Genomic DNA, 19,830 nt, shown 5'->3' with positions numbered 1-19,830 from the left:
CGCTACTACATTCCAATATATATATGTAAAAAAAAAAAGACAGGTTTAATTAAAAAAGAACTAACGCGTTTTATTAATTAAGCAGTAAAATTAATAAAATTATATGCTGATTTTTTTATAAATAATTTTGATGTTAAAATACCGAGGTGTTGAATTACACATATTTCATGAATTTGTTTTATTCGTTTGCGGTTATCCGTTACAATTTCTCTCCATAATTAAAAAAAAAATTGATTTATCAAGCGCTTTAACAGTCTTTTTATTTTAACGGTTTGTATAGTTCAATTGCGATCTCATCTGCTTTTAAAAGGAAATAATACGTCGTTTAGAATCACAACCGTGCAGCAGTGTTAAATCGCAAAGTTTTTCTAATGGCGCCACGTTCCGGTCGCGCAAATGGCTCTAAACGAAACTAAGCGCCATTACAACTTTCAAGCCGTGTGTAAAGTCTGCGCAATTAACGATTATTATGTTAGCTCGGAATTGAGAGTGCGCGCGAGTTTACTTATCAACTCCGTTAAAACTCATGGACTACGGTTCAATATGCGTATTCATTGAGGATAATACTTTGTGTTTATTTTTATTTCATAATTTACTTTATAATTATCTTAAACGTACTTAAAATATTAAGGATTATAATTTATTAAAGTTTATCTGCTGTAAAAGCTCCATATCAATACTGTTTTGCAAATGAACACGACAAAATTTCTATTTTTCACAAAAACTTAATGTTCACATTGAAATATCAAGATAAGGTTAAAAATTGTAAGTCTCTTTTAATAAAAGCCACAGATTTTCTTTAAATTCTCAGAGATCTGACTGAAAGGGGATTATGGTATAATCTCGAAATTCTCATTTCTGCATTTCGGATTTCTGAAATACTTGTGGCTTGCTCGATCAGTTTCGTTCTCAAAAGAGAGTAACGTTACACGTGAAAGATCACGTTTAATCAGGCATCCCTTTCTAATCGTTGTATCTTCCTTCTCCTTTTCTTTCTCGTCTAAATCTCGAAATCGCTTTGCATCGTCGTTCACTGCAATGCGCGTTCTCTCGATCGTCGCGTACAATCTCTCGTCGACTGGCATCCAATCACGCTAAAACGCCTTGGATAACATTCAATCGTTTCGAAACCATTGGTGTAAGCAATACGCGTAACAGCAGCATCGTAAATTTACCTGATTGCTTTAAACAAACCATCGGTTGCATTGCGTAAAAATTGAAGTTACGTTTACGAGAACTGTTGAATAGAAAATTGTAAAGCATTGCATGTAAAAGCGATTTTAATGTAGAAACAATTTTTTAAACACAGTAAAATTTTTGGGAAAACATTTCATCATTAAATTTGTATGCATATGTATAAAGAGATGTTAAATTTCAATCTGAAAATAATGACTGCTTGAGAATAAAATGGTAGGATAAGATCTAGAATTATAATTTATGTTCAATGAGAATGTAGAATTCAATCGAATAATAGAGCTGGTCGTCAGAAATCGATTCATAAAATGAGACTGCTAATTTGTGAAAGTGCTGAGGCGAATAAAATAAATCCGTAAGATAATCTTGAAAGCTCTTCACATTGAAAAAATAATATTTAACGTTTTATGATTTTTACAATCTCTTTCACTGCGCTATGTTTCTTATCAATTTCATATTATATGTAACGATATCGAGTTTTCGAATTTAACGTAAGAACATAACGAGTTTCTCGAAGTGGTAATAAAGCAGCGATTATTTCTCGCTTATACTATCAAAGCATTTGTGCCGTGTTAGGGAATATGAAATGTAAATTGGATGTCGGAGGAAGCATAAGCTCGACATCGAAATTGCTTTTCTCATCGAAAGGATTGGACAATCCTTGTTACCGATTATCCTAACTAGGTCACCACCACCAATCGGACTCTATTATAATTAATTTGACACAACACGAGCATAAACGGTATACAAGTTGCATTTTAGAGCAAAAACTTTCCACATTCTTGTGCCGTGATTGAGTAAGTTTAGTACAATGCAACTTAGCGAGAAATTTCTACCTTCGCATAAAGGAGACAATAATTATTGTAATATCGAATTATGCATTTGCAAGTCTCTTAGATAGGGAGAATAAATGGGTTTGCATTGAACTTTCTTTTTCATTATCTGAAAACATTGAAAGATATCAAATTTTAATGAATCTAATACGACTTTAGCAAGAGATTCTATCATCTCTTCTTTTACTTTGTATGACACAGAAATAATAATTAAAACTATTATTAAGCATACAAACACAATAATAAATATACATATAAGCATTTATATACAATAGAAATAATTAATTTTATAATAAATTTTATTTAAATGATTTCTGCTAATTAATTTATTCGTTAATCAATTAATATTCTCTCTTTTAGCGCTCTCTTGCTCTCTCTCTCTCTCTCTCTCTCTCTCTCTCTCTCTCTCTCTCTTTCTCTCTCCATACCTCTTCATAAAATCATTTATGAATTAACTTGATTGACAGAAAGAGGCAAAATTATCTTGAGTACATTAATATTAAAACTTAACTAATTATTAATTGTAATACGCATTAATTACATTAAAATTATTTTGGATTGAATAAACATAGATTTATTTTCGGTTTTAATTAATTCCAGTTGTGATTCTACAGCCTATTCTTGAGAAAGAGAAGAATGCGAGAGATATTTAAAGTGAAAAGAAACTGAATGATCTTTTTTATTTCCTGCATTAAATGTCCAAATAAAATAAATTGATGTGAAAGGGCTTTATAACGCTGGCGGATAATAAGTCAAGTCGACGTTCAAATGCACGATATCAAACATTTTTCTCATACCGAAATTTTTTTACAAAGAACAAGTTCTTTCACCGTGGAGAAATTTCTTTTTTACTTTTGCACCTTATGCGTTATTACATATTTTTCGTCGAGATATTGCTTTAAAATAATAATAACAAATGATATTTCAAAAGCAATATTTTTCAAGAGACGACAGATTACAATCCTTTTAAATAACAGAAGCACGTGAAATATTTATTTGCGCTTATATAAATATTTAAAATAAATTTCACATGTTATAAATATATGAAATAAAATTACATATTGTACATTTACGACGTAATATTTTGTGATATTTCAACACGACATATTCTGGCATCATAATATGTACGTCAAACTAATTAACATTATCGTAATCACTCTTGTGCCACGAGTATTGATGATTTATTAATGAAATCGCGAGTTTGCTATCTCGTCGGGTTAATCATCGTCTGAATGATCGTATGACGTAACGCGATTTTATGCCCCAGTTACGATGTAACTTCCTATTACGCGAAACTCCGACAGTGTCCCGCCGGTGTCCATCAATTTAATCTCGACAACGACGACGACGACGACGACGACGACGACGAGGACGAGGACGAGGACGAGAGAAAGAACGACACATTTGCATCGCGCGTGTCTAAACACATACTTAAGAGTGTGTAAAAGTTGTATGAAGTTCATGAACAAAAGTTAACACTTATTATAACAGCTCAACTTAGAAATTCTCTGGAAACTATACACGAGAGAAAAGGAGAGAGAGAGGGGGGAGAGAGGGAGAGGGAGGGGGAGGGAGGGAGGGAGGGAGAGGGGGAGAGAGAGAGAGAGAGAGAGAGAGAGAGAGAGAGAGAGGAAATACTGTCTGCCTGTGCGAGCAAAGACAGAAATCCCTGCTCCTGGCTGGTGGACACGATTTTCTCGTCACGGAGTAGAGGGGATGTAATTAATCCGGGGAAGGTTGGGCCAAGCACACATGTCTTGCACGTACACACGGTAACCAGAAACAAACAGAAGTTTTGAATGAGGCGGAAACGATACGGGACATTGAAATCCAATTGATTAATTCGTCTGTCTGCTGTCGTTTATTCTTCTCGAACGGAATTTATGAAAAGTGTTAAGAGTTGAAATTATCGTAATTTTCTTTCGATATATCGCTGCTTAAGTAAAATGTCGATGAAAAGAAATTAGGAGAACATTTTTCGAGCGTCTGTTGTATATTTATGTTTTTGCTGAAACGTAAAAGTTCTGAGGAAATGAAAGTTTAAGCACTCAAGGATCTAACGATGAGTTCCTCGAGAGTCCAAAAGTGTCAAGTTTCTAAAAGGTTCACGGACCCAAAGACCCATTGAATTCGCAAGTTTTACGAGCTAAGGATCAAAAACTTCAAATTACGAGATGTAACAAGCTGAAGATATAAAGATTCTAAAATTGAGCAGAAAAAAAAGGATTGATCGATAAACTTAATGAGCGATGCGCTAGTTTGATCCAGAATGGATATTGCTTTAATGAATGAAACTCTTGTTCAAAATGAAGGACGTTGAAATCAAGCGACGCGTCGCGACGAGCGTTACGAATTAATATTCATTCTGGATCTCGCGAGACAGTTTCCTCGAATTTTCTCGTATATCTAATTTTCCCCGACCGATATACACGTCCCAGATGAGATCACGTCCAAAAAGGAATTTAAGCCAGCGCTCAATCCCGTACCATGTTCCACATTTGAGCTTGACTGTGCATAGAGCACATCCGTCGTTGAATATCCGGAGCAATGTTAACATTACCGGTGCGGCATCGTCGTAGCTGTGGAGAGCAAAATAAAAGAGGAGCAGCACTGGTTAAAGCAGTTGAAATTTAAACGTATTAGCTACATTTGTTAAAAGAAAAAAAGATTTCTTTTAAAGAAAAAGAGTTTATTTTAACAATTTAAAACAATTAAAATTCTTTAATTATTTATTGTAATTAAAATTGAAATAAAGAAGAATAAAGGTTGATAGGAATTGGGATCGTAATAGTGTGCTTGAATTTTATATTAAAAGTAATATTTCATATCAAGTGCGCTTCCCGCTCTGATGAAGTGAACGTTTACGAAATGTTCGTATTAGCAATGAATCACAACACGATGATAAAGCGCAAACCTTTTGTGTGGTATCCTAAAAGTAATATTTAATTTGTCGTATTTACATTCAAGTGATATTAACTCCAAATAGTTATTATAACTATTAATTTCGAATATAAAACATACGTTTCGGCTAGCCATCTTCAACGTCAGATTTATTTTTTCGTTACTGGAATTTGAGAATTTTATCAACTATTTTCTTAAAATTTTTTATATCTCGTTTCTCGTAATCAATTAATCTTTTAGCAACATAAATCATATTCCTCGTTGCTTTCATTTTTATTCGCATATTTCGTATTATAACAAAATATATTACAGTAATTTTTTGCGATATATATTTCTAATATTTTAGAAATAGAAATGTAATAGTGATTAACAGTATAATAAATAAGAAAACTAAAGAAAAGAGTGTACAACATTGTAATATTCTTAGTTCTGCGTCACTGCTCGTCGCATTCAACTGTAATTCTAAAAGGATGCGATGGCAGAGCGTTCTCGAAATAGCGATAAACATTCCCTAATTTAATTAGTAATTACGAAATGCTCGTTGCAATGCACCGGACGCGATGGCACGATTATTGTACGTGGCGGTGTATTCCCACTCGGATAACTCGTCCTACGTGGCCTGTCATTGATTGATCGCGTTACATAGCGGGCTCGATTACAGAACAACGCGTTACCGCACGGTTACGAGTTTAACGCTGATAAAATTCGCTCTGTAACCAAAATCTGCGCTCCGATTCGATAAATCGACACCGAGAGGCGAAAAGAATCGGTGCCACTTTATGAAACTGAAGAACGGAAAAGTTTATGAGATTTGATATCCGAATTCGCTGCTCTCTAGAATATTCAAATATTTTTTTATTCTTCTACTTTCTTCTTAGATTATTTGAGAAGTAATATTATATAAAAATAATAATATATAATTGAGTTATTTATTTAAAAATATTTATATAAATACATAGATTACAAGATTTTATTCTTATTTTACTGATTATTGTTTAATAAAATTTTTTTATTTCTTTTATAAAATAATTACGTGTATAAAGGATTATAAAAAAGAAGGAAAATAGCAACAATAAATTTCTAATTATTAACATAATTTTTGAATTTTAAAAATTATATATTAAAATATTATTTCTAGATATGTTTATACATGTTTATACATAACATACATAAAATAATAAAGTGATAAATATATTTTAGTATATAAAAATATATATAATCAACTCTTTCATTTCAAATAAGGAAGTCGAGAGAACCTATGGCGATATTGCGCGCTCATAGAATTACTCAATTTTATCCGTGGCCGAGAAGTGTATTTGCGGCTGTAAAAAAGCTTCTAAACAAATTTACTCATGGCGGTAACCGCTTATGTTCCGTATATACCACTTTAATAAAGGTTACTATCGATAAGACAAGTGGAAATTGTATGGGGTATCTACCTCATAAAAAGTTACGTATCGTCATCACGCTGCTTGCTCGTAGAAAAGAACAAATCACCCTCTATAAACCCCATCTTTCGCTTTTTCAATTTAGCGTTACTCTCGCCCATTTTTCGTACTCTCCCCTCTCCCCCCTCCCCCCGCTCGCGTCATAAAGGTTTTTCACGCGGACTTATTTAACTTTTCCTTTAAACCAATCGCAACGAGAAAAATGTGATCGTCGCGTTGCGCGCGACATTTTAATATTTGATTCCGAATATTCCTGCAACGAATATTGAACATCGAAAATCTTCTTTTACATTTTGCGTTTCTTTCATAGGTAACATAATTTAATTTCCGCTATATATTATTATACTTATCTTTTTTATTTTTTTTTTATCTCTTTTCTTCTTTTTTCACAGACATCTAATAATTTGATAAGCAATTTAATATTACCAATGTTAATGAGCATTTGTTATATTTGGTGCTTTCGATTTGGTATACAAATCGACCCTAACATCATTTTATCTTTTTTAACATTCAGAAAGTAACGAAGATAGAATAACACTTGTGTTGATTTGAGTCACCAAATGGAAAGCACCCAATATAACAAATGCTCACTAATCAGTAATATTAAATTGCTAATATAAAAAATATAAAGCATTACTGGACTCAAGATTTGTCTTGGCCGAATATAGCCTTCTTCATTCATTTGTGTTGAACATTTCTCAGTCCATTTTTTATTTAATATTCTAGAACCTTAAGATCGTACAATTTCGACCTTATTTTAATAAAGTAATTTCATGGCAGGTTCAGGTTCAGGTTCTGGATCTGGCAGCAGCGGCTGCGCCTCCAGCACCCTCGGCACTCTACCGCTGAATCGCTGCTACTCGTCCTTACCCAGAGGAGCGTTAACGGCTTATGGGAGCTTGACACGACCCGCCACTCTGCCGCGTCTTCCACTGGGCCTAGGCTTGGGCCCGGCACCTAATAACAGCAACGGGCCTCTGCCACAAAATGATCGGGATCGAGACAGCAACGGAAGTAGCAAAAGAAATAGCGACAGCGTACTCTGTCATCGACTGCCTTTGTTACATCCCTTACCCACTTGCGACGTCGCCAGCCATCAGGGCACTGGCTTCCACGAGATATTCAATGCTATCAGGTGATTCGTTTGACATGCATGATTTCTTTATTTTTTTATAAATTGTTACATGTATATTAATGAAATCGAGGAAAAAGGAAATGACAGAAAAATTAAATTTTTTGAAGAAATACGTACCTTCAAAGAATTGAATAAAAAAATATTTTTCTAATAAATATTAAATCAATATTGTCACAATAAAAAATTTTAAATAAATGAAAGAATAATATTTTTTATTTTGTTAACATTTTTCACCATGATACGACGCAATGATTTTGCTGTCGATTTAGTAAACTCGCCATTTCTTTCGTCCATAGGATATTCTTTGTATTTATTTGTTGACGCTCTTATACTTTTTGTCAGATAATTTATTTGTGAGAGATTATTCATTAGAATACATGAATATGCAAAGTTATGAGGGGAAAGGGAAGATTTAATCTGCAGCCATCGCGAAATGTTGATAACATAAATCCTGATCGATCTTCATCTATCATGCGTACTAATAGTTCAACATGAAAATCCAATAATTTCACGTAGAATGACATTAAATGCGGTAATGTTAATAATTATACGCGACATTTCGTTATCGACTTAATCACACATTACGTGTGATCATAATTATCATCACAATCGAATGTTTTACGGTCGAGAGCGACTGAATGGCACTCGTGATGTATATTTTTACGCATAAATGAATACAAGCGCCATACATATTTCTAGTATACATTCCGGTGCAGTAATCTGACTGAACAAAATATTCAAGATACCGTCACGTGTTGATAAAACATTACGTTTAAAATAATAATTGCGTCTCTCGCAAACTTTTGCGTATCGCGCAAAAATTTGCGAAAAAATTCACCGTTTGATAATTTTATTAAAATTTTTGATATTTTTTAATAAAATTCCGGAAGAAAATTTTCCAAGAAAAGAGAAGGGAAAACAAACTTAATAAGAATGACATTTCTTTAAAGAAGAAAGATTTTAGAGAGAAAAATGATCTTCTTGCCATTTAATTCGGCTCTCTCTTTCCGAGCTTTCATGCGTACGAAGGCCTATTACGTTCGCGGCCTTGAAGCAAATGACTGAATAACTTGTCTTTCTTGATTACTTCTCATCGAAAAAGACGATCTAGAACGAAAGGCATCCTCGAACTTCTTCTGGTCTTTTTGTTGAACGGTCGATAAACGAGTTATGGAAATTAAAGGGAATGAGCGGGAATATTTTATTAGCGAAATTATGCGAACTTCGCGAACGGCGGCGGCAGAAATTTCGGTCGGAAGCTGCTGGATTTCCTCGATTATGTCAACAGCCTTCTCTCCGGCGTGCCGCAATGTCGTAGAAATCGTGCAACTTCCCCTATCGCCATTCTCGGCCTGGCAATGAAGAAACGAGATGCATTTGCTAGCACTCTGGCCGACGGCCATTAGATATCGTCCCGAGAGTTTTAGTTCTTCCCAGACGAGAGGAACTCAGAAAGTTCGGCGGGCCATGCGCTTATCCGGGCGAAAAGCCTGATATTTCGTGTAATTACCGTTCGGAGTTTGCCCGAAGCTGTACGAGATTCGCCCGAATAATTTGTGAAATTATTCAAGAATAAGTCTCACATATTATTTCCTTTTTCATGAAATTTAGATATGTGTAATATTCTATAATATATTATAATTTATGTTTATTAGATCATAAAAAGCGTTTTTTGACTAATGTTGTATTAATTTATTTTTTCATAATTATTTTATTCTCTTTTTTTAAAAATTCAGATAAAAGTAATATTTCGAAATTTATATATTATTTTATGTAAAATACTCCTTGATTAATTTAACATTTATTTTTTTATTAATATTTTTTATAAATTAGACTAGTTATTATGGATTTTCTATATAATTGTTTAATATATTGATCACATTAAATATATTTAAATCGATTTAAATTAATTAATAACTTAAATCATGAAGTTTTTTAAGTTTTTTTGTTAAAATATTAGGAAAAGGGGAAACAAATATGTCTTATCTTAAGGTCTTAAAGTATTGTAACGAAACTGGGATCTGGAATCTTGTAAGACGATTGTAGTTGGAATTAGATATTAATTTATCCTCCGTACTTCTTAGAAATCTTACATCGCTATACGTCTGTCTATACCATAAATTATATTTAAAACAACATGCGTCCCATGATTTATTGTTCATGTAATCGTCGGAGTGTCGCGTAATACGGCGGTCCAGCCGGTCGTGGCGGGAGAAAGTCGATCTATTTCTCGCAGATGCGAACCGACACGGGTGCTCCCAACTGTATTGTAAGGATCTCAGAAAGATTTCTTAAGACTTAAGACCGCGACGGGAATGAAAGTTCTACCGCCACCTGCCCCATTGGCCATTCATCTTTTCCGCGCCTGCGAGTCGGCGTAGCAAGTCGAATCACTCGGTGCGTGAGTATCCGACTCCGAACGCAATAAATAACTTGCGCTCCGCCTTTCATTAATTACCCGTTCTCGCTTGATTGCCGAAAGTGTTTTCGCGCATCCGTTAAACGTAAGTTCTATCGGAATAATCGTAACATTGAGCGATAACTGTAGCACCCTATTTTTTTCAATGATCAATACAAATTGTCAAATCAGTCAGACAGATAGCGATCATTAATTTCGTCGTTGAAAAAATGCCTGTCGCTATTATCTGAATGTCACGTTTATCACGATCGAAAAATAATATCGTTCAAAGTTATTTTTCAAAGTTATTTCAATCATTTTTAATCCATTGAGAGATTGCGATAACGAGTTTAATTCTTGATGTATAACTTCAACTGTGAAAATAATGAGTCAGATTTCCTGTCATACGGTAGACAGGTTTTAACAACGATTAACTTTTCTTGTATACAAAAAACTTATTCTTTAAAGTACATTAATTTTTATATTTGTATTTTATAATAAACACTTAGAGAGAACACCGCAATAATTATATGTAAAAAATTGAGTCCTGATGAAATGAATGAGTTTTCACATATAATATAACTCATAATGTGAATAAAAGATGTCATAGATCACAAAGTTCAATAATGAATAGTTTTTGAACTATGATATATCAATGCTTACAGAACACAAGTTTTCTTCTTTGATACGTAAGTAAAAAATTATCCATTATTGAATCTTGTATCTATGACATCCTTTGTGTGTCCATTATAAACAACATTGTATGTAAAAGTCATTTCATCAGGATTCAGTTTTTCATTAATGTAGGGTTCTATATAAGTGTTTAGATCTGCTTCTATGATCTACATCTTTTGTTCACATTATCAACTACATTATATAATAATATGGAAACCATTTTATTTCACCGGGACTTAATTTTTCATGTAATTATTACGATTCTTTATATTCTTTTTACTGAAGAAAAACTTTTGGTTAAAAGTAAACGATCCAGAAGATTTGATCAATTGGAATTCTGGTTCATCTCAACTAGATATAATAGATTTCATCTAGAAAATTTTTTTATTTATCTAATTTCACTAGGAATTCTAATTAATGCAATTAGACTCTTTTCCCGTTGTATGAATAATGAAAATAAATACTGCTCTCTGGTTTCTAAATGTACGGGAAATAAATACGGTCTCCAATAACTGCATCCATTTAATGAATGATCCTTTATCATCTAATCGTTAAAATCGTTAACGAAGAAATTGAAAACAATTTATTCGTTTGTTTCTGAAAATTAACTCGCCCGAATGGTGTATCGATAATAATCGCAGGGGCAAGCTGTGAGTTAATCGAACCGCGTCTTGCGTGTATTATTGCAGATTATCGCCGCATAATATCATGCGAGAAAATTACGTTGTTATCCCATTACATTCATTCCGTTGAATAGACCTGGCGAGCAATTTCGCGAGGATTTGTATTCGTTATCGACATTAAATGCAAAACGGCGACTTGGTTCAGCGTAAAAGCGACCCCGGGAATCTAATTTGCAGTTACCCCCGTAATGTCTCTACGTCATAAATCTCGAGCGCGCAAGCCCAAACAAAACGTCAGCTACGTGACATCGACGTGTTTTTTAGACGAGCGACGTGTTTCCACCGAATTTCAGAATACGGTAAATTTTACAACCAACAGCGACTTTGTCACGATGGTATATGTGTACGAGTAACAAACGTAGACACAGTGCACATAGTAAAGATGTTTTTAATTAAAAACTCGGTCTTTACCGAGTCGGACGCGAGTCGCGCGGATACCGACAAATTGCGAGTCCTCGACGGAAAAATATTTCCGAGATTATTCCACGGGTACAATCTGCATCTTTCCACTCGCTTTCTGACGTGTATCCGAGCGAACGTATTCCATTAAATTTCTCGCGCCGGCCTTTATCGTCGTCGTCAACTTTTGCTCCGACTTGAACTTAAGAGCGCGCGGAAAAATAACGTCGAAATTTTAAAAGCGCGAAAAACGCTCGAGTTGTACGTCGAAGAAATATTACTCTGAACATCGGACCCTCGATTGAGTCTGTCTGAGAGCGATAAGCGCGTGTCTGAAAATACACAGTTGCGCGCGAAATTGCTTTATTACATCTGACTCGAATCCGACTTCGCGCGCGTTTCATTTACACAAACGAAAATCGATTATCGAAATGAAAAATAACTTTATAATTTCAGCGAATTTTTTGTAACATAAAAATGTGAATATACTCTAAAAAAAAAAGTAAACAGTTATTCTATACCTAGCTACTGTTGAATTTTTCCATTGGGAACATGTTGACGTTTTGCGTTTTGTAAAAAAATTTTATTATATTACTTTTATTTACGTAAGTGATATTTTTTTCACGTATCCGTGTAAATACTATGGAAACCAACATTTTTTTTATAGCGTTTTTTGTTTATTACGTTTGATCGGGATAATTTATCCTTTTTAGAAATGAGAGTCCGAAAAAAAGAAATGTTAAAAAAGCGAATTTGTGTTCTCTGAAAATCACTGAATTTTCGTAAGGAAAGTCTATTAACAACCATTAATGTAACCTCGTCTGAACCAGGCAAAGAAACAGCGTTCTGTCTCGTCATATTTTGCGGCTAAAGGAGATCGATGTACCACGCGGTGCGTCTAAATGACGTTTATCGGCGTTTTTCTTCGTGGAAAAGAGAACCGGGACAAAGGGCGACTAATCGATCTTGCTTTCTGCCCGCGTGTTCCGTCATCTTTCATAAGCACGCTGTCCAAGATTTTCCATAAGCGTCAAAATATACACGTGCCAACCGAGCGGTGGATCGTCCGTCATAATCGATTCCCATCGTCGAGATAACGACGGACTATTTCATCCCCTTACCCCAGAATTTCGCAAGTCACGCCGAATCGCGGCGATCGCTCTTCGAATCTGCAGCCGCGTTAAACGCATGATCGAGACTTATCGATCATCCGATTGCGAACTTTTGTATATATATATATATATACATATATATTGTACATATATATATATATGAGGAGATATCACAATTCCTCTCTTTCTCCCTCTTCTTGTAGAATTTTATTCCAAATCATTCGGAATAACATGTTCAACGTCTGTCGAGCGTTTTATTCGCTAGAAGAGCGGAAAGATATTTCTCTGAAAAATGGTCTTTCCGAATGTCATGTCATAATCGATGATGGATTTTAGTCAAGAAGAAACTCTTTGAAAAATCTGCGAGCTTTATATATATTTAAATATATATATTTAAATAAAGAGTAGTATAAATATTACAAAAGTTTGTAACGCTACGAACTTCAAAATTCAAGCAGCAGGTTAAAAATGAATGACATTTATATTTTAAAAAAGAGTTTTAAAGCTTAAAATCTTTATTTTCGAAAGGTTACTATGGCTTTCGAGTTTCTGTGAGTTTAATAATTTTTACACATAAAAAAAGCTGGACAAAATGAACAATTTTCTTCTCATTTTGTGAGCTTGTCATGTGCCTTAAAAAAACTTGCGAAAGTTTTCGACTTTCTAACATGAAAGCTTGAAGTTTTCCTTACAAAATCGTTTTTTTATATTCCTAAGATTTTTTGTTACTAAGTTATCACGGATTAAACAAAAGGAGTATTTTGATTTCGCTCACAACTCGATTAAAAATCATCGTACCACAATTAAAAACAAATGTTTAAAGCTGAAACTTTGTTCTATCGAATATAATTGCAAATTTTTTTTTAAACTGTAACATACAAATAAAGTAGCACCACGAACTTTTGTTTTGACAACAAATTTAAAAAAAATTTAGAATTAACTGAGCTTGTTATAAATATAAATTTATGTAGAACACACGGGGAACAAACGATTTTAGCGTAGCATTAAAAAATTTAGTTAGACACAGACTTGAAAATAATTTTATTGGATCATCAAAATAATTATATGTAGAATGCTTAAGATGACAATCATGCTGCAAAAAATCCATCTATCTATAATTATAATTCTTTACATAAAAAAATTTTTATTTTTAAAATACGCATATTTGAAAATATACAATAAAATTAATTGTTTTTTCATGATTAATACTGAATTGTTTGTTTTCCAGCAATAATGGCAAAATAGAAAAAATAAAAAATATTTAACCTACTAACAATTATAATAGTTTGAGAAGTCTATATTATTTTGACAATCATAACAAAATGATTGACAAATCTAAATAAATTTTCAAATACTTTAGCAAAACCGTTCTTCATCATGTATATTTACACTTTTATGAATACATCGCTACGTACTTTTCTCATAAACAGACGAATCATTTGCATTATCACGCAGATTTGACATAATGAAAATAAAATGTCTATACATTTGAGCGTAACATGCAAGCAGAGAATTCGTAGACGAATAGAGACAGTTATGTGTACGGTTTAGAGATTGTCTGATGCATATAGGAAGAAACAATACTTCAGGGGTTAGTTCCAGTCGGCTGTGCTCTGTTGGTGCTTTGTAGTTCGTCATTCACGTGAATTTCTATGCTCGTCGAAATTGCGTTCGTAAATAGACTCATGAAAGATTGAATGCTTCTTATCTTTTCTTTTATTTCGCTATTATTGCTGGAAACCAAACAATTCAATCAGTATTCAATCAAGAAAAAACGTATAAATTTATTGTATATCTTTAAATATGTCACGAATAAAAAATTTTTTAAGTAAAGTAGAATAATTACGGATGAAGATAATGATTTTTTTATCGTAATATATTTATATCATAATATATTTATTTAAAAAGAAACAAAATTTCCGATACAAAGATACAAGAATATAATTAATTGTTGGAGATATATATAGCCGTAAAAATAACGTCACAGTTTAATAGAAAATTGATAGACGTTTCGAATGAGCACTTAAGAGTTGACAATTTGCTTGACGTTAAATTGAAGCTGTTGTTTGCTTTGAAATATCAAATGTTCAAGAGATAGGGAAAATAAATTGTTTTCAACTAACATAAATCCAACCTTGTCGGACTCGACGATAAGCACGATGGATAAAATTTAAGTTAAATTTATCGTCGCTCTAAAAATTTCGTAATAAACGATACCGCGATTTTTCTCACCCTTGCTTTTTGCGGATCATCTTCAGCGAAGGATATCACGTTCAAACATCAGTATGGACTCCGGTATAAGTACCGGAACGTTTGCGGAGCATTTTCGAGAATGCTCGCGAACGAAGATACATCACGTCGATGGGGAACGACGAGGATATTTCGCCGACTTGCCAGCGAAGTTCGTCCGACTAACGCGAGTTCGCGAATTCTCCAGGCCGGGGCGGCAATTTTTCATCGTTTCAAGTTTCGTCGACGTTTTTCATCGCTGTTGGACGATCTTCTCCCCACTACACTTTCGTCGAGCTCTCCCGAGCTTCCTAAATCACGCGCGCAACACGACTCGCGATAAAAGACACGACTCCCGGGATTAGAGAGGCCAGTCAGGCACTCGCGATAAAAAAGTTTCAGCCAGAACTGTATCTATTGTCTAATGCAAGCCCGATGGATTACCAACGTAAGTCGATAAGTCTTCTGTATATTGTTCCTGATTTGTCTGTACGAACGAAAAAAGGTTGCAGCAATGCTCACTTTTATAAAAAAGATATACATATATATATATATAATGTTTCTTAAATTTTTGTCCAGTATTTCAGATGTTTATTTTTGAGATCATTTTATGAAAGCAAGTTCCATAAACATATGATCTCAATTCTTAACATTCTATATCTCCTTTCAGAAAAATATTGGACAGTACTTTCCTTACAGAAATCCACTTTAATACTGGTCAATTTAACCTTTAAGTGGGTAGGTAGAATGACCACAGCACTCTAGGTATAGTTTTCTTTAAAACCTTGTACTGAAAAAGGAAAATAAAAAGTATTTCCTAAATGGCCAGAAGTCTTAGAGACTTCATTATTTTTTCTTCTATCTTACAAAGGTATATAAATAATTAATATAAATTTAATTGTAACATGATGTACTAATAGATAAAAAAATATAACTATGATATTAAAATTTTTGGAGAATTTTCTAAAGATTTCATTTACCAACTTGCGTATCTTTAAACCATCTACTTACTTAAAAGTTAATATTGAAAGGTAATGATTAATTACTTATCCGATTGAAAGCACTGAATAACAGTGCTTTTAATATTCAAAATAAATAGTTAATTATCTTCTTTTAGTATTAAATTTCTAAAGGTTAAAAGGCATTCTATATATAACAATGATTGACTGAGCAAGAATCAGACTTAAGGAATATTTTGGCCAGAAGAAATAAAATCTTTTATCTTCTCTCTCTCTCTCTCTCTCTCTCTCTCTCTCTCTCTCTCTCTCTTTCTCTTTCTCTAAATAAGTTTCCATTTCAGTGCATCTGATAAGAAAATTGTGGAAGACGCTCGCAAGACGCGGACTTTTATCCGAATTAGCGCCGTTACCTTCGCGCGGAAACGCGTCGAGAGAAGATTTCAATTTTCCACTTGGGTTTGAAAAGGCGGCTGGTACACTTTCGCGAGCCGGTCGAGCACGTTTTATTAGCGTTCCTTGAGAGAAGACGAAGCGGATTTGCCTCTTGCCTATCCGCCACTTTTTCTGGATAATCCAATAACAGTCGCAAATAAACAACGTGGTGAGATAAATATAAATGGTAGCGTTTACATCTTAAAGTGATGTTATCGGATTTTCCAATACCGCAGAGATTATAATATTTATAAAATTTAAAGTATTCTTCTTTCAAATTGTATGGAATAATATATTTCGAGCTTCGATTTTAAATGAAACAAGATGTACACTAGAACTTTATTTATCGGTTCAATATTAATCAAAACGTTCAGAAAATTAACCCTTTATACTACGGAAATAATAAGGTATAGCACATCCATTCCAATTGTTTATAACTTCCATAAAAATAAACTTATTGTAAAAATTTTTTTTTAATCGAAACGCCAGACATTAAGGAACAACAATACCAATCAAACGTACATATCTTTATTAATAAACGTATTATAAGTAATGAAAAAGCATTAAAAAAGTATTGAAGAAAGTTAGGTATATTATACCAATCATGAAAAAAAATTGTTATATCAACAGTATTATTTTAATTGAAAATAATTTTGTTAATTCAATAATACCGTTAATGAAACAAACACATAATACTCTTTTAATAAAATTTTATTTCTTTCACTAGTACTATTATTATATATATAAATCCCACACACACATAAAAACAACACATAAGATTATTTTTTCAATTAAAATAATGCTCCTAATACATTATTTTTCTTCAGTGCAGAGTGGTACTGAAGAGTTAAGTTTAGAGATTAAAATTAAATTCATATATTGTTTTATTCAGACTAATGCAAGTGTGCAAATATTTTATTAATATACGTATAAAGCGTCATTCACGCTACAGTATATTATATGACAACGTATATTACAGTTATGTATAATTTACTAGAATTATTTTGTTTAATGTGTGTGTGCGTGCGTGCGTGCGTGCGTGCGTGCGTGCGTGCGTGCGTGCGTGCGTGCGTGCGTGCGTGTGTGTGTGTGTGTGTGTGTGTGTGTGTGTGTGTGTGTGTGTGTGTATACACGTAGTATATATTCATATATTGATTGTAAATAATATAACACAGCAATTGGAGTAATACAATTTAGTGACGAGTCCGGAATATCAGCTACCGAATTTCTCCGGATAAACGGAGTTCCACTAGCTAACAAGCTCCGCGAGAGATCGTTGAAGATCTCGGAGGTGCAGCTCGCAGGAACTTGTCGAAGGAAGGGATGAAGCAAAGTTGAAAGCGGGAGGGTATTCCACAGAACGCACGTTGGGGATATAACGTAGTTAAGCACCCGCTATTTTTCTTTCACGATGCAACTTTGTGCACTGCGAAAATTCGCCGATCGTTCTCCAGAAAGAGAATATAAAGTCTACATGTTTGAGTTTCTTATATAATTTATTATTTATTTAATATTTAGTATTTTATTTTATTTTAATTCAGAATTTAAAATGTGATACACACACTGAAAAAAAGCTTACTAAATCTTAATACATGTTTCTTTGACTAGTACTTTAGTAGAACACAAGTAAACATAAACTTACAGTAAATTAATATTTACTCAATAATTAAATCAAATTAATCAAATATTTACATTTAGACATTTAAATATTTATCTAAAAATATTCCAACAAATATTTATTAAAATTTATTTTTTTTTTCAATGTAGATGTTAAAAATGCGTCTGATGCATAGATTCTAATTACATGAATAATATTTTTAATAATAATACGCGTGTCAGTCGTGTATATTCGATTCAGCAAAATCTGTGTCGTACCATAATTTTAAATCTATTGTTATTAAAGCTGAAATACGTAAATATACGTAAGCGCATATTTTTACTCCAACGTAATACGACAACCGTTCCATAATTTTTCAGCGAAAACTTTCGCCAAATTGACATATTTATCAACGCCATGAAAAAAAAAACGGTTCAAGTTATGTGATTTTTCCAACGCTGAGTTGCCAATGTCAAATTTTTACTTCCAATAACGTCGAGTTCACGCGCGTTAAATTGTAATGTTATTTCGTAATTGAAATATAAATATATCTCGCAATTGTTGCAAGATGTTTGTTCTCACCACAAACTCGCGGCGAACAAAGGGTGTCGCTCTTTATAAAAGCGTAAAGTCGAGTGACTTCGAATACAGTGGCAATAAAAGGCGACGCGATAAAGCCGAGATGGCAAAGATGGAGCTTTAACTCCCCGGTAAAAATGCGCCGCGCTCTATTTTCCTTTAAACCGCGCGGATTTCGCGATTTCCGACGCGGCGTTCCGCGTCCCGCCGCGAAATCCCCGCAACGGTAAAACTGTCGAAACTTAAGCACAATATCACTGCAGCCGTTTGACTTACGATTGTGACTCTATTGCGACCCGCGGCTTATCCGACGCGATTCCGGGTCGCGGTAAACGTTCTTTCCGCGTGCGATACGAAAATCTCGTCGCATCGCTCCGCGACACGTCGCACAATTCCGACGCGATTTCTGGATAAATCGGAAAGTAAATATAAATACACGACAATTGTACAGATATTGAATGAATAATGCTCGTTAATACTTAATGCAACTCTCACTTTGCACATTACTGCACTACAATATATGAATTCATTAATTATTAATACGCACGAAATATTTATTGAGTAATTATTAATAAAGTCAGCGCCTCCAGCACGCTCAATTTATTCCAATGAATTCACACAAATTCTACGCTTTTTAAATGTAATAATGCAGAATTATGTATTTAAAAATATCATATATTATGTCATACGTAATTAGCTTCATGAAAATATGAATAAAAAAAGAGTCTAGTGTTTAATTCGAATATAAATTTGAAGTTTTAATTTACATGTTCAGCAAATTCGAGAAGATGTAATTTGGTTTGGAAGGATTTTTTTTAAACTAATCTAGTAATTTGTGTAGCACACGTTTCTTTACAAGCAAGATCGTATCATCGAAAAAATATAAATTGAAAGTAAAAAAGCACATGATTTTTAAATAGTTATATTTTTATAAATTGCTTTCTCTTCTCGACGCGATTTAAAGAATCTTCGTTTCTCGTCGCTAAAGCTGTGGAAAATTAAATGAGACGCAATAATACTCGCAAATCCCGAGACGTATCGTTCGCATTTTATTTCGGAGGGAATTTTGTATTCCGCGTTTTAATGCATATTACTAATACATGTATCATTTATTTATACATTACTTACACGTATATTATTTATACATTATTATCTGTTCCTTTTGTTAAAAGAAATCAGAAGCTTAAAACTTTGCAACTTAATTGTTAACTCGGCACTTAACATATATTATGCTAATCGCGTTCTAGTTTTGTTTC

General features: G+C 33.5%; 1 protein-coding gene across 2 annotated transcripts in view; it reads left to right on the top strand.

The window, feature by feature from the left end:
- Positions 1-19,830, top strand: part of LOC108750786 — a 140,670-nt gene that overhangs the window by 91,401 nt on the left and 29,439 nt on the right. For both annotated transcript variants that reach the window (XM_018490522.1, XM_018490521.1), the window contains exon 8: positions 7,157-7,511. In XM_018490522.1, coding sequence (XP_018346024.1) covers positions 7,157-7,511 — 355 coding nt within the window. The remainder of the gene's footprint in view (positions 1-7,156; positions 7,512-19,830) is intronic.

Source organism: Trachymyrmex septentrionalis, unplaced genomic scaffold (assembly GCF_001594115.1).
Source record: "Trachymyrmex septentrionalis isolate Tsep2-gDNA-1 unplaced genomic scaffold, Tsep1.0 scaffold37, whole genome shotgun sequence".
NCBI classification, from domain to species: domain Eukaryota; kingdom Metazoa; phylum Arthropoda; class Insecta; order Hymenoptera; family Formicidae; genus Trachymyrmex; species Trachymyrmex septentrionalis.
The sequence above is the reverse complement of the archived record's forward strand: the minus strand, read 5'-3'. Positions and strand labels throughout refer to the sequence as shown.